General features: G+C 37.2%; 1 protein-coding gene and 1 long non-coding RNA gene across 2 annotated transcripts; both read left to right on the top strand.

Annotated features, from left to right (window-relative positions):
• Nucleotides 1–57: 57 nt before the first annotated feature.
• On the top strand, nucleotides 58–2,848 carry LOC128510811 (uncharacterized). The gene is made up of 3 exons (XR_008356137.1): nucleotides 58–183; nucleotides 1,791–1,944; nucleotides 2,720–2,848. It is a non-coding gene; the product is annotated as an uncharacterized LOC128510811 (long non-coding RNA).
• A 422-nt stretch (nucleotides 2,849–3,270) lies between these two features.
• On the top strand, nucleotides 3,271–15,914 carry tbpl1 (TBP-like 1). The gene is made up of 7 exons (XM_053482511.1): nucleotides 3,271–3,399; nucleotides 8,985–9,176; nucleotides 9,684–9,766; nucleotides 9,882–9,945; nucleotides 11,216–11,319; nucleotides 12,305–12,399; nucleotides 15,376–15,914. The coding sequence occupies exons 2-7, from the start codon at nucleotides 9,042–9,044 to the stop codon at nucleotides 15,453–15,455; spliced, it is 561 nt and encodes a 186-aa protein (XP_053338486.1). The 5' UTR covers nucleotides 3,271–3,399; nucleotides 8,985–9,041; the 3' UTR covers nucleotides 15,456–15,914.
• The last annotated feature ends 241 nt before the right edge of the window (nucleotides 15,915–16,155 follow it).

Raw genomic sequence — 16,155 nt, 5'->3', positions numbered from 1 at the left:
TCTATATATGTAACAGAAATTCTGTGTGTTTGTTTGCACAGGTAGTTATGTCACCACCATGTCACAAGCGTTTCGTGCCGAACGTAAGCAGTCATAATCATCTTTTATCTCATACAGTGAGCATTCACTGGGGTAACATTGGAGCAGCGTGAGGAGCGAGTTGACCACACACTCTGTTTTCAGGTAATGATAGCATGTGGCCATATGGATCTGAATGATATACAGTATATACAGTAGGCCAATCTATGTGTACATAACTTTGAGATATTAGCCATACTTTTACTCAGGTTATCTGCTTTGAGTTATTAGCTTTATTTTTAAATTATTAGCTGTTTAAAAATATTACCCATACTTGTACTCGAGTTATCTGTCTATTTGCTTTATTGTTGTTGTTTTTTCGTTTGCCATTTGTGTGCTTTACATTCATGAAAATCTATACTGCTCATTATCTCCCGCTGCATTATCCACAGACCAGGCAACATTTTTCCAATTTATGTAAACCCATGAGAACTGTAGCTTCAGTGTCCTGTTCTTAGACAGGAGTGGCACTTGGTGTGATCTTCTGCTGCTGTTGCCGATCTGCTTAACGGTTCGACGTGTTCTGCATTCAGAGATGCTCTTCAGCATACCTTGGTATAAATTTGAGTTACTGTTGCTTTTCTATTAGCTTGAACCAGTCTGACCATTCTCTTCTGAGCTCGGACATAAACAAAGCAGTTTCACTGCACTTACTGGATATTTCTTCTTTCTCAGACCATTCTCTGTAAACCCCAGGGAAGATTGTGCATGAAAATCTCAGTAGATCAGCAGTTTGGGAAATACACAGACCAGCCCGTCTGGCACCAACAACCATGCCATGTTCAAAGTCACTTGTTTTTTTATCTGATAAGATATTTGCAGTATTGTAAAGTTGAACAGGTATATCTAGTGTTGAGTATAAAATTTAAATGTTACATAAGTAAATATAGAAAGTACAGGTGGTTTTAACTTAATGCTATGTGGATGTTTTTTGTACACATGATTCATATACTTTATTGCATTTTTCAGGGATAGGTCAAGCGGGTTTTTTTTCATATATGATTTGTCAACAAAATTAGTTATTTTTGTTCAGTGGAAAGTTCAGTAATTGAAATCCTAATTGTAATAGGGCGCATGGTTAAAAAGTAATTCAGTATTTACAAATTATTCAAATGGAATACTTGAATTCGGACTCAAAGGAATTAATAAGAGACAAAAACACTATTTCCATCTATCCATCCATGCATTGTCTATACTGCTTATCATATGTAGGTTCACAGGGGGCCTGGAGCCTAATTCAGGGAACTTACAGTAGACCAGCTGGCGTGTAGGGCACAAGCATACACACACTTAGACACTGTGGGTAATTTAAAAACACCAATCAGCCATCTCTTTGGACTGTAGAGATGATGATAACCCACCGAGCTTACTCTGGTAACCCACCAAGCATGGGGAGAACATTCAAGCTCCATGCTCACAGACCGGAGACAAGATTTGTATCTCTAACCATGGAGGTGAGAGGCAACAGTGCTACCACTTATCCATCATAAAACTTAAACAAAAAGTAAAACCTTTTTACTTTTAACATTTTTGTAATGACCTTCAAAGTAGGTGTCAGTATACTTTTTTAAATAATAAACCTACTGGCGACTTTTGTAGTTAGCATTCATCTTAGCATTCATCCCCTTCTTTCAACATTCAGGACAAATTCTGAGTTATTAAAATGTGTAATAAAAATATTTAATAAGATCATTTATCCATCTCCTATACAGCTTATACAGCACACATACGTCTCATGTCTTTGGACTGTGGGAGAAAACCAGAGTACCTGGAGGAAACTCACCAAACATGCAAACTCCACTCACACAGCCCCGAGGCTGGAATAGAACTCTTGACCTGGGAAATGCAAGGCGATTGAACTAACCAGTAAGCCACCATGCGGCCATTTAATAAGTTGATTACGTAAAATAAATTGATGTACATTTCGAGTAAAAATGCTTTTACTCCTATATTGCTAGGTTCTCATTATATTCATTCACTTAGGGATGACTTAGAAACATAGGCAATTGTACTTCAAACATACATGAAATTTTGTATATTATAAAATTATATTTATAAAATTATAAATTAGTATAAAATTACTTTTTACTTTTTACATATTGTTGTTTAATATGGGTATGTTTTTTTACATACCCATATTAAAATAACAATACATATTAAGTAAGCAAAAGCAAGTAACACTTTTAATAACAGTGACATTTTAAAGTATACGGATGGAAATAATCATTTTGTGTAAAAGTTAAGTGCATATTCTAAATTATATTTATAGGGTAAATTTTTTTCTTTAGTATTAAGTAAATTGACTACCTGCACACTTACTGAAGTAAATTCAACAGTGTAAATGCACACATTTTACATTGCTTTTAAAATAATAATAATAATAATAATAATAATAATAATAACACTACAACATTTTACTTGTTACTTTGTCTGGCACTTCTGTTGTGTTAATCAGTTGTGTTTGTGTGTGTGTCATTTTTCTTTTTAAACATTAAGGTAAGTTCAGCTTCATGCTAGTTTGTTTAGTTAGTTAGCATTTGTTGCCTTAGCCCTCATTCTAAAGGGGTTTAAATTCTGTGTTTATGGTAATATTAAATAAATCTATATATGTAACAGAAATTCTGTGTGTTTGTTTGCACAGGTAGTTATGTCACCACCGTGTCACAAGCGTTTCGTGCCAAACGTAAGCAGTCATAATCATCTTTTATCTCATACAGTGAGCATTCACTGAGGTAACATTGGAGCAGCGTGAGGAGCGAGTTGACCACACACTCTGTTTTCAGGTAATGATAGCATGTGGCCATATGGATCTGAATGATATACAGTATATACAGTAGGCCAATCTATGTGTACATAACTTTGAGATATTAGCCATACTTTAAATCAAATTATCTGTTTTGAGATATTAGCCATACTTTTACTCAGGTTATCTGCTTTGAGTTATTAGATTTATTTTTAATTATTAACTGTTTAAAAAAATATTACCCATACTTGTACTCAAGATATCTGTCTATTTGCTTAATTGTTGTTGTTTTTTGTTTGCCATTTGTGTGCTTTACATTCATGAAAATCTATACTGCTCAGTATCTCCCGCTGCATTATCCACTGAGTCCGCTGTGTGGCGCAAGAACCCAATCCCCCACACTTCCGCCCCAGCAACAGGAAGTGACGTCACAAACACCAATGGCCGCTTTTCTGTTGCTATGTGTGAGGCAGTACGGAAAAGCCTTTGTTTAGTTTCGGGTCTCACAAGCGGTCTGTAGCGGTTTTAATTCCTCATTTCCGCCGCGTAGAAGTATTTAAGCACTTCTTGGTTTTCAAGTAAGTTGTTTATTTATTTTTTTTGGCCTGGTTTATAATAATAAAAACAAGCTTTTATAGTTAGTAAGGCGTTAATAGCGGAATGGATGTCGCTTGTAATAACAGAATGAGGTGTTAATAACGTGTTAATAGAAAGGAGCAGCTGTAAACAGTACGGGGGATTTATTTAGTTCATTTTTTTACATATAATAGGATATTAGATATCTGAGGAAGTCTAGAATAATGAAAAAGAGCAGAAGGAAACGCACAGTGTTTTGTTAAGTAGCTAAGAAGAAACAGATACAGCAATAAATAGACACAAAAATGTCTGTGTTTAGGGACAAGTGTGATTATATTCCAGGACGCTGACGCATGAGATGCAGAAACTTTAGTCTTGTGCAAATCTTAGTATTAACCTTATATCTTGCTAAAGATGCTGCAAGTCTGATTAGCTTGCAAAGCTAATGCTAATGTTTCCCTATTTCATGATGTTTCCTGCACTAATTTCAACACACACACACACACACACACACACACACACATTGCCAGTCTAAAGTTGGGTCTTTCCTGATATATTTTTCTACACTGTAACAAAAATCCTAAAGGCATCCAATAATCTAGAAACCTATGAAGAAGTAAGTATACATCCTTCATAATCTGAGGCTCTAATTTGAAAGGTAGGGAGTGTTCGCACTTGTAGTTCGCTTCTCTTGTATCGGATCAAAGTATAAAACGATCCATTGGTGTCTTTACCAATTTATAAAACTACGCCGTTAGTCTTTCGGCTGCTCCCGTCGAGGCGTTCGCCATCTGATCCGCACACAATGATATGTGCAGAGGTTTTACGCCGGATGCCCGTCCTGACACAACCGTCATATTAGATATATTTTATTTGCGATATATTTTATAATGCCCTGATAGTTTCTAAAAAAGTATTCTTATACATCAGCACAACCATGACAACAAAACATCACCAATGCATCTAATGTTTTTATTTTGTGACTAGCTTTTTTCTAGTCACCAGTAGCGACCGTCGTTCCCACAAAATATTGAATAGATAAATAAACAGATAAATGGCATTACTAAGGATGGGAATCACCAATCACCTACCGATACGATATTAACACGATACCTCGGTGCCGATGCAATTAAAATTGCTATTCTATAAGTATCACGATTTTATAAATATATCCTGACTCGGGATTACATTTTTCCTTAATTTTGTTTCGTCCCTCAGTTTTAAACCTTTTTAAAAAGTTTGATGATTAATTAAATGTAGGTCCTTTCTTAAAACATTCAAAAACCAAGCACACATTTAAACAACACAAACTAACTTTTATACAAGAGTTTATCATTTACGGAGCGAAAAATCTGTAAGCGTGTGTAACGAGTGGGTTTTAAAGTAATTCTCTCACAGATAGGAGGCTTTAGTTTTAACGTGTGTGATTTTTGGGCAGTCAGTCTGAAAACCAGCCAGTTCTGGTCACCAGCCTATGGACCGGTTCATCTCTATTAAAAATATAAAAATAGTTTTTTTTTTAAATCTATTTTGGTGTTAGTTTGGTGATATGTAAATCGATTTTCACCCATTTCTAACAACAAGTGATCTTTGATCCATTGATAGACGTTAAACTTAAAAATACTAGGTTCACTTGTTTGGTGTCTATCGAGGTTTTGATGGCAGCGTTCACATTTGTTCAAGTAAACCACATTACCAGAGCAACCACAGCAGAGTTCATTTTAATCAAACTAAACATGTCAAGTGTGAACACACCCTAAATGAAGTTCTTCTCTACAGCATAGGTAGAGGTAGGTTTTGGTCTCGCCCTCCTGGGACGGCCTTCATGAGAGCCAGTTTCATTATGGTGCTTGACGGATTTTGCAAATGCACTTGACAATACTGTACTGCAAGAACTATTACAGAAGGGCTGACCTCTTTGTCTTAGAATAACAACTAACTTGTTTTTGTTTTGCTGTTACATAATTACATAATTCCATATGTGTTATTTTAAAGTTTTGAAATCCCCAGTATTGTTGTAGAATGTAGAAAATAAATCACTAAACAAAAACAAAGAAATTTGCAAGTGACCCCAAACATTTGAATGGTAGTGTATATATTCTTTTTACATTTATACATTTTAATCTTTATTTCAACCTAGATTTATCCAAGTAATGGACATTAACCAAAAGAAATGTAGTGCATCATTGCACCTTTTTTTAGCAATGCAACAAATTAGTGAGTTTGGTGTGTGTTTGAAGTTTTCTCTTGTAGGACACTCAACGGTAAAGCTACAAGGTTAATGTAATATTATCAATGTGCTTTTCTTACTATCTTACCTCCCCAACAGGATGTTTTAGACTAATGGGATTTCTGTTCTGTGACTCAGTGTACCAGTATCAGGATGCTTTTATTGATAAAGACATTATAGCACTTCTGAATGAGGGTGTCCACCACATGCTCTGAATGTAAACGTAAATGTAGTCGATAGGGACAGGAATGATCAGAAAACAGCAGATATGATGTCATCATGATACACAGGTGCTGATTCAATTGTGTTTGTTTTTTCTTTTTTTTGTTACAATTCTAAACAAGTTTAGCAAATAATTCGCTCCTAGCACACGGGATACTGTGCTGCCTGCCAGTGTGAATTAATAGTCTTGATTTTGTGTCATTTGCAAAACTTACTTAGTGGTTTTTTTTGTACTGCTGCTAGGGGATTTATACGATCGCCAACAAACCGGGCTAATGTGATCTGAATACACTTAGGATGCAAAATTGTGGAGGGATTTCTGATAGCCTTAAACTCATGCCGAAAAGTGGTTAATAACTTTCTGTGTGACATATTAAGTGACGTCACATTGAGTGACATCATAATGTGATGCTTTTCTCCCCTTAGCATCTGGAAGTATAAACATAAAATTCCCACTTTTTTAAAATTATGTCATAATGGTATTGGTATGTTTAAAAGCATGTGCCCATTGTCTTTTTGGTGCGCCGGGTGGTTGATGGCGCAGGGTGATGATAATACTAACATATAGCAATTAGGGCTGTAGCTATCGAATATTTTAGTAATCGAGTATTCTACCAAAAATTAATTGAGTAATCGGATAGAATTTACTTTTGATTAATTAAACAGAATGTAAAATATATAAGAGAAACAAAGATTAATTGGTTTTTTTTTTTTTAGAAAAATCTACTTAGATTTTTTAAATGCATACAGCATGTTATCAAAAATAAACATTGTCATTATTTACAATACAACGAATAGCATGCACCCCTATCTCACCTATGTGGTTTGACTCGCAGTGAGATGCGGTGTTAGGCACCATGACCCGCCGCGTTTGCCCACCGTTGTTCCTCTGACGTTCTGCGAAGTTCTGCAGAGCCGGCAAAATAATTAAACCAAAAAAATGTTTTTAACGTTAAATTGTTTTTATTTTTCGTGTGGAAAGATGGAAACATAATCGCAGCGCCATAACTCTCGGTGAATCATGTGAATCTTACTTCTGTCATCGCGTGAAACCGTGTAGGTAAGATAGGGTCCGTCGTTTTCTTTTGCTGGTTTCTTCTTCTCTTGGCTCGCTGATAATTTTATCGCTCCCTTCCATTTTATATATATATATATATATATATATATATATATATACTCAGCAAAAAAAGAAACATCCCTTTTTCAGGACTGTATTTCAACAATAATGTTGTAAAAATCCAAATAACTTTACAGATCTTTATTGTAAAGGGTTTAAACAATTTTTTGTTGACCAAGTGTAACAACAGCTGCACAGGATCGGTATATCCGAATATCACAGCTGCGTGACAGGTACAGGATGGCCACAACAACTGCCTGAGTCACACCAGGAACACTCAATCCCTCCATCAGTGCTCAGACTGTCCGCAATAGGCAGTCCATGAGGAGGAGATGCACTGCAGTACTTCAAGCAGCTGGTGGCCACACCAGATACTGACTGGTACTTTTGATTTTGAGCCTCCCTTCATGCAGGGACACATTGTGAAACATTTTTAGTTCATGTCTTATGGTGTTGACTCTTTTAGTGTTCATACAAATATTTACACATTAAGTTTACTGAAAGTAAAAACAGTTGAAAGTTGAAAGAGGACGTTTCTTTTTTTGCTGAGTATATACGTTTTTCTTTTCCTGAAGTGTGTATGAAGTGTTTTTGACTGACTCTGTATTTATATATATTAATTCAGATTTTGTAGTCAGCATAGTGATCAATAATTATCAGGAATTGTCATACGTAGCTAAAAAGAAAAAATTTTTTACAAATCATGTAAGAAACATGATTTGGATGTTACACTATGGTGCTGAATTCTCGATCCTGATCACCAACTCTGAAGGAGGTGTTTATTTGTTTTTTAGCGACAGCAACGCCGACAGTTCTGAGGTTGATATTAATGTTACCGTTTCTATAGTAACAACTTAAGCCTGGTTTACGCTTTTGAGTCGTATCTAGGTGGAGCCTATGTAGTGACCATTAATACTTGTGGACTGGTTTGTCTGTGTCACCCTGCAATTACACCGCTAAGACTCTGCGTGCGAGTCTTTTTGGCGTATCGCACGCATTGGCGAGTGAAACTGAGCAGATCTTGTTGGAGCTAATAGATGCTGAACAGCAGTTAGTTTTATTGAAATTACTGTAACGCAACGCAGAAACAAGAGAAGATATCAGAGAAGATGGTCAGTAAAATCAGCTCAATTCACAAATGCAAGTAGAAGAAGATATGCGATGCTACCAAATGGACCAACCATATTTCTTGCAGTCTGTGCCATCGCGACATGTGGCTACATCCCTGCACCCTGTAGGGTACACGCTACACCCAAATTTGACGCAGAAGTTATGCAGTGATTTTGTAGTGGACATGGCGTAGTATTTTTTGAAGGAGTCTTCAGTGTCAGCCTTCCGATGTCTTTCTTTGCTTTGTTGTTTTTTTTAGCAATGTGACAATGATGGAGGCTTTTTATAAGAAACTTGCCGTTCAGCACACCGGATGATACTTCCTCTATCATTTTATTATCTTTGATTATGGAAAGCCAATAGGGTCAAACTTCGTCATTTTAAAAATAGTAATTATAAAATTGCTAGATTAGTCACATAAATATTGACAGCTTTAATATTTTGTGTGTGTGAGCAGCTGCTTTTCTACAAAGTTAACTACAAACAGGCGAAGTATCAAGTCTGATATCATTCATTAATAAATAAAAATTGTAATCATTGGCAGATTAAGAGAAAATAAATACCCTTGTGATCCTTTTTTCCATAACAGCATTACCCTTCGTGTTTAATTTCTTACTTAATGTTCAAACTTAAGTTCAAAATGAAAGATAAAGTTTTGGCTGATTTAAGACTTTCTGTGTGAGTGAAAAACTGAAATGTTCACAGCTGCTGAATCCTATATTCAGCATCACAACTGATTTAATATGAGCTGATAAGCGTTGTTCATTTGGAAGCCTGCGTTCGTGGTGCATCGTTAACTACAGTGGCTGAAACTCTGGTACATATCGAGTGCAGAACATATCCTGAATAAAGAGCTCAGTCATCAGCACTATAACCATATGCTTTTTGTTTTTTGTTTTTTACTCCAGGCTCTCCTTCAGAACAGGACATGTATTTCTAAAGCTCTCTCCGTGCAAACAGGACTCATGGAACCGAGTAACGATGTGGCGCTGGATATCATCATCACAAACGTGGTTTCCGTCTTCAGGACCAGGTGTCATTTAAACCTGCGCACCATCGGCCTGGAGGGGACCAACGTCATCTACAGACCGGAAGTCGGGGTGCGTTATGAGTCAGAGAGTAAAATGTCTCAGAGATGAGAAACGAAACGAGTGTGTGGAATTAGTGGTCGTTATTATCATTTTTATTATATATTATTATTATCTCCAGTATAGAAATGTGTGTTGTTGTTTTTTTTTTATTATTCTGCACTTCTGAATCGTCAAATCTGATAGACTAGATGTTTAAACAGATCTGCCAACTATTATGCATTAAAAATACAATTATCTGATGAATCAGTTTACATATTAATCAGGAATGAAAAATCCACACATATAGCATCGTCAAACCTGCACTGGTGTGTGTGTGTGTACACAGGGTTTTACCAGACGCTAGAAATATTTTTATGCACACTTTCTTTCTTGCTGCTTGAGGAAAAAACTTTTAAAGTTAAAAAAGAAAGCATGCATTTAAACTATTTCAGTGTTAGCATCTAAACTAAAACAGACTCATATCATGTTTTAATCCTGATAATCCTGTAATCCTGCTTGTGTTGTTTGTCCTTCCAGAAAGTCCTGATGAAGCTCCGTAAACCTCGCATCACTGCCTCTATATGGTCCTCAGGGAAAATCATTTGCACTGGAGCAACAAGGTCTTAACAACACAACACTCTTTAATTTTTTTTACCAATATGTGTTTAATCTTATCAATCAGTCAGCACTTATCCAAGATCCACGCCCATTCTCATTCTCATTCTCTATCCGTAGTGAGGACGAGGCGAAAGTGGGTGCCAGGAGGTTAGCCCGCTGCCTCCAGAAGATCGGATTCAAGGTCGAGCTTGAGCCTTGTAGCTCATTTACCTGCTTGATATAAATATATTAGTGCTGTCAATCAGTTAAAAAATTTAATCTAGTTAATCACAATCATAGTCGCAGACAGTCATAGACCCATTTGCCTTTTGAAATCGATTAGGTGTGCCGTTGCACTGATGTAGTTTTGGTTACTTACTGATGTCTGTAAAGATTCACAGTCATCCAAGTGAGGTTATCTCAAGGGTAAATCATGTCAGTTGGACTTCCTTCTTGTTAGGAAGAAACATTTCGCTTCTCATTCAAGTAGCTTCATCAGCCTGATAAGAAAGAATGTCCAGTCGACGTGACTCAACTTCCAGTTACTTATTGATGTCCAGTGGTCTCCAGTACGTGCAGTAACTGCCAAACTTCCGCAGTGTCATATAATTTATGAATTTTTGTAATAGTTCCCCTCTGAAGGTAACTGGAAGGTGGCTTTGATTTTATCCAAACTGCCATCTAGAAGCTTTTTATGAGAAACTTGCCGTTGAGCACACCGGATGATGTTTCCTCAGTCATTTTATTTATTATCCACGCTCAACTACATTGCGATTATGGAAAGCTATTAGGGTCAAACTTTGTCATGGTTAATTTGCACGTTAAAATTAGTAGATTAGTCACATGTGTTCACATGTTAATATTGACAGCTATATATACACGACCCCTTAAAGTTTGGGATCACTTAAAAATTTCTGTTTTTGTTTAATGATTTTTATTTCCTACATTCTACAACAATATTGGAGATTTCAAAACTATTAAATAACTTAAATTATGTAACAACAAAAGAAGTCAGTTGTTTTTTTAAGAGATGGAGGTCAGCCTTTCAGGAGTAGTTCCTGCAAGAACAGTATTATCAAGTGCATTTGCAAAACTCATCAAGCACCATGATGAAACTGTCTCTCATGAAGACCTTCCCAGGAAATCAAGACCAAAATGTTACCTCTGCCTTAGAGATCACCGATTAACAAACAGCACCTCAGATTAGAGTTGTTAAGAAGGATTTACAAAGCAGAAGTAGCAGATACATTTCAATATTAAATGATTAAAAAAGATTGTGTATTTTGGAAAAACGCCTTCAGCATTGTTTTACAGTGTAGAAAGAATTAAAAATCAGGAACGACCATGAAGTTAGAAAGTGATCCCAAACTTTTGAGCGGTAGTGTTTTATTTATTTATGTATTTGTTGTTGTTGTTGTTGTTGTGGAGTTGGTCAGTGGGGTAAATCTTAGATGTGTGCTCTTTCCTTGCAGGTTAGGTTTTCAGATTTTAAGGTTGTAAACGTCCTGGCAGTGTGCTCCATGCCTTTTCAAATCCGTCTCATCGAGTTCACCAAGAACAACCGTCCCATAGCCAGGTACAATCCTAATTTTCTTTTCATTCTAGTGCATTTTGTTATAGTGATACTGTACAAATACTTGATACTTGCAAGAAGGAACTGAACTAAAGAGAGATTCTAAAGTCAAAACCAAACCAAATTAGGTTTGCATCAGTCACAGTAAGCAGAAAATTAGTAGAAATGAGTTGTCATGCGAAGTAGATCTCTGCGGTGCATGTTGTACATAGCCTTGTAACCAAAAAGAAAAACGTTTTTTCCTTCATCATAGTGAGACAGAATAAAATATGACTAGTTAAGGGTTAAAGGCTCAGCGGTCCAACAGGAGCTCTTTGACAACCCTGAGATTTAAACTCCTAGAATCCCAACCCATCACCACTGATTTATAGTGTGATTAAAATACCGTTTAGCAATCACTACAGCACCATAACTAAACAGCACCCTCTGGTGGAGAGAAAAGCTGCAAGGATTCTTAGGCTTCAGTTGTGGAGTCCCAGGGGTTTGACCAAGATTTAATTTAGGTTTATATCCAGAGTAAGGAAGTGTGTATCAGCTCAGAAATCATCTAAAGGTTCTGTGCTTTAGCTTTAAAACTGTGCTAAGCCGTTGCAGTTCTATTTTAATGCCAATCTCACACGGACACTGTGAAAGATCTGCTGCTATAGTCTTAACAACGGATTAGTCCAGAACTCAACCTGCTTATAATTAGTGCTGTTTGAGAGGTGTAGAGAAAGAGTATCGATTTACGTATAATCTCATTATCTGGGTATTATCTATCTCATTGTAACAGGTTCCAGTTTAACTCTGGGTTGTCGTAGTTGTTTGTATGTGTTTCCTCAGGAAGTCCTGCCTCTGTCACACCTTTAGTTTCCTCATTAGGGAGCTAAATATAGACATTTCTATAAACCTGCCTAGTGACGATTTCTAAAACATGACTCTGGTTTTGCGGGGTTTTATTAATTTTATTTATTTTTTGTTAATTTATTCATTTCATCTTATCTTTCAGCTATGAGCCTGAAATTCATCCAGCTGCTTCATACAGAATTAAAACCCTTAGGACCACAGTGCAGGTGTTCTCCACAGGCAACATCACAGTGACAGGTACATACTATATACATTTACAGAAGAAAGATCCTGCACATTTCCACGCTGACCCCAAAACCTTTAGAGATACTCGCAGGAAGGTGACGCATGAACCTGTGACATAATAGAAGATGTGATGAGATTTATTTAAACTAATAAGTGCACTATGTATTAGGGCTGGGCGATAAAACGATAACGATATGTATCGCGATAGACACGTGATCGATATCAATAAAAAATGTGTTCAATAAAACGTTAGATAATTTTAATTCTTTGTCGGAAAAAAACAGGTCGCGAAGCTAGTTTGGTTGCTATCATGCGCACTCGCTCCGCGACCGGCACTAGGACCCTGAAGTAGTACGGTCGCGATTCAGGAAGTATAAAAGGAGACAAGAGTGCTTCACATCGCTCAGTCATTGAGTCTGCCCATGCCGTTTCCGACGCTTCGCCGGATCTTATGTGATTTTGGGTCCAATTCCTGATTGAGTGTGTGTTGCTAGAACGCGGTGTTAGGTTCTCCGCTTTATTTTGTCGTTTCTCGCGGCAGCGCAACAGCCCGTTAATTCATGCCCATGCAGTGATGGGAAAGACAAACGAGTCGATGCATGTCCATTCTTTTATTTTCTGCGTTGTCAGGCGATATTACAAACTTTCGGGTGGATTCCGTACTTAAATCAAACCAAAACTACTAAAAAAAAAAACAGGTTCAGGCTCTATATTCCAGCTCATCTCACATTTCCACGTTCACGCACATTGGACTGCATTACTCACAAAGCATTGCCTGCACTGGACAACACTCCCGTAAACAGCTGCCGTAAAATCAACCACTCTCCCGCAACAGCGGGTATAATTGTGTAAACTCTTGCTCTCGGCGTGAGAGAGTTCTTAAAATGACTCGCGTGGTTATCCTGCCTGTTTGCGCTATTTCCGCGTTTGGGTTTACCATCCACGCTACAAGGGCTAACTGCTAGTCTTCTGGTCCGCTTCCGGTTGCCTGTGACAGTTGCATTAACAAAGGCACTCGCTCTCTGGTAACCTAGCAACGTAGGGAGTGATACACTAACGTCAATCATGTAACAGTATCACATTGGGTTGCGCCATGCCGTTGTCTCATGCTGGTCTGCTGCATTCCTCTTCAAAAGCAGAAAATGCACTTATTTTATTACACTTTATTAAGCATTTCTTACACTTTTCTTTATTTTGCACCTTAAATGTTCAGAGATAATTGTTAAGTGTTCATTGTGACTTTAGACTTATGTTTACATTTTAATTATTTGAGTTTTCCATGGTTATTGACATTTCTGTCTTAATAACTGAGGGGACTATGATCAGAGGAAGGTTAAGTTTAAAATAAAAATGTTTAAATGTAATATATTTTTCTCCTGGTCCTTATTTTAAATGGATCATAAAAATATCAATAATTATCGATATCGACCGATATGAAACACTGATATCGTGATACAGTTTTCAGCCATATCGCCCAGCCCTACTATGTTTGTAATTTAAAGACTTACTGGGTAATTTATTGAGTTCAAAGCAGCTCACCCAAACAGATTTTATCCAGTGCCAAGTGACACATTTAAAGGAAAAGCGTCTTAGTAACCGCTTTAGCACAGATTCACAAATATCTCTGTAACGCTACTAAAAGGTCAATCACAACTCCTTCACGCAAGTGTTAATGTGAGAGATCCAGACAATCTTAACCTCTTGGTATGGAGACACAGAAGACAACTGAACAGGATATGTCTCAGACAAAGCAGCAGCTAGAACCAAATGCAAATAAAAATCCCCCATCTGAAATGGATATTTACTAAAGCACAAAGGACACAAGATGTAAAATAGATGCATTTGGTCATTGAGACGTTACAGTAGTGAACTTTGACCTCGGGATTTAAGACTTACAAGCCACTAGAAAGCAAAAAAGATCACTTTTTTGTTGTTTAAAAAAAAAAAGAAAAGGGTATTGCTACCAAGTAGTGGTGATCGTACCAAATTATTGCCCCCACTCACACTTCCGTAAACAGCGGTCATAAATCAACGTCTCTCTCCCGCTACACTGTTTTATCTAGCAATAGCAATAAACTTATATAAATAAAATGTATATTAATAATAAATATATATAAAGTAAATAAAATAATAAAACTTTTTAAAAAGAAATAAACATCGCTAAAGACACTCGTGTGAGCACAAACTAACAGAGTCACTGCTGTAAAGTAAAACAAACAAACAAATGACCCAGCACCTTACCTCTGAAAAGATTTGCGACAGAGTATCTTCAGAGAGCAGAGTGTGTGCCTCTGGCCTTCATTTCTGTGCGCGCGTGTGTTTTTGTGAATGAGGGTTTCTCACACACACACACCCAGCACAGTGTCTAATTACGCTCGCGTGTGCGCGCGCACACACACACAAACACACCGCAATGAAAAAGAAAATAGATTTTTAACCTCTGTATTAAGAATTTCTTTTGCCTTACTCGCGCGCGCACACACGTGTTATAAGAAACAGTACACGCGCTGTACACACGCGCTTCCACATACCAAATAAAATATGTTTAACACACACGTAGTCACAGTGTTATAGTAAACAGTACACGCGTGCACAAATGTTGAGTATGCCAGTAAGAGACAAGCACCAAGACCCAGCAGGGGAGACGATTCCGCAGCGCAAGAGAGCGAAAAAGCGTTGGCTCAGTTGTGATAACGTGACGCTCGGCGTCAAAACAAGAAGCGCATGCGTGAAACATGATACTCGGTGCTCGTAAACCAAGAAAATGCTTGTTTTTCAAGTTAACTTTTATTTAAAATCTTTGCTCGTCTTGCGGAACACTCGTAAACCGTGTTACTCGTAATCCGAGGTTCCACTGTAGTCTGAACTGCACTAAATGTTTTCTATCCATCCAAACTGTCCATGTAAAATGTGTAAGACCTGTAGAAATATTCTGGATGATTTAACGTTGATGTCTTTGACCTTTTTTTTCCTTTTCTCCTTTTTCAGGACCAAATGTTCAGAGTGTTGCTTCAGCTGTGGAACAGATTTATCCTCTATTGTTCGAGTGTCAGAAAAAAATGGTGTAAAAAACGCACAGACACACACACAGTCTGGAAGAAACTGAAAAAGCACCTTAAAAGTGAATGTGTTTTAAGACTCTAAACCGTCGGCCTCGTCGTTGTGTAGTATCCGAACATTTTAATCAAACATAATTTTAGTGCATGGACACCAAAGTCGATGAAAAAGCTGTTTTTTTTTCTGAAACGCTGGAGTTTGACAGAAAACTGAAGCTGGCTTTAGTAGAGCGACACCGAGGACGAGAGCAGCCGCACTGAACAGGATGTGATGTAAAATTTACCTGCTGCATTCTGCACTCTGGTTCATAAGGCAGTCTGCAGGTTACGTGTTTATGTAATATGTTCCCATTTTGTATTTTATAATAAAGAATAAATAAAATAACCAATATTATCCCTTTCTTTGTTCAGTGAACTTGTAAATACAGTGGTGTAGAGAAATGTAAATAAATGAGAAATGTCTGTTTTTAATCCTGACGCTCCTGATTCCTTTCTAACACCTAACACTTGATCTAACACTTGCACCTGCCACACTCCCTGAGATTGCATTACTTAGATGAATGATGAAATAATTTGTAATTTGTCATCCCTAGAGATCCAGATGTAATCCAGGCTGCCTGAGAAGCAAAAAGAACAGCCAGCTGCTCAGGGATTAAAAGAGCATCGATATCACCTGTTGTGAAACAGAAAGATGTGATGTGATGAATGAATG

This window comes from Clarias gariepinus, chromosome 22 (assembly GCF_024256425.1).
Source record: "Clarias gariepinus isolate MV-2021 ecotype Netherlands chromosome 22, CGAR_prim_01v2, whole genome shotgun sequence".
Lineage (NCBI taxonomy): Eukaryota > Metazoa > Chordata > Actinopteri > Siluriformes > Clariidae > Clarias > Clarias gariepinus.
The sequence above is the reverse complement of the archived record's forward strand: the minus strand, read 5'-3'. Positions and strand labels throughout refer to the sequence as shown.

Excerpts from the sequence above, each read along its gene's own strand:
- tbpl1 (XM_053482511.1), top strand. The coding sequence starts at position 9,042 with ATGGAACCGAGTAACGATGTGGCGCTGGATATCATCATCACAAACGTG. Across the intron at positions 9,177-9,683 it reads TCTACAGACCGGAAGTCGGG|AAAGTCCTGATGAAGCTCCG; the intron begins GTGCGTTATGAG and ends TTGTCCTTCCAG. Across the intron at positions 9,767-9,881 it reads ATTTGCACTGGAGCAACAAG|TGAGGACGAGGCGAAAGTGG; the intron begins GTCTTAACAACA and ends CTCTATCCGTAG.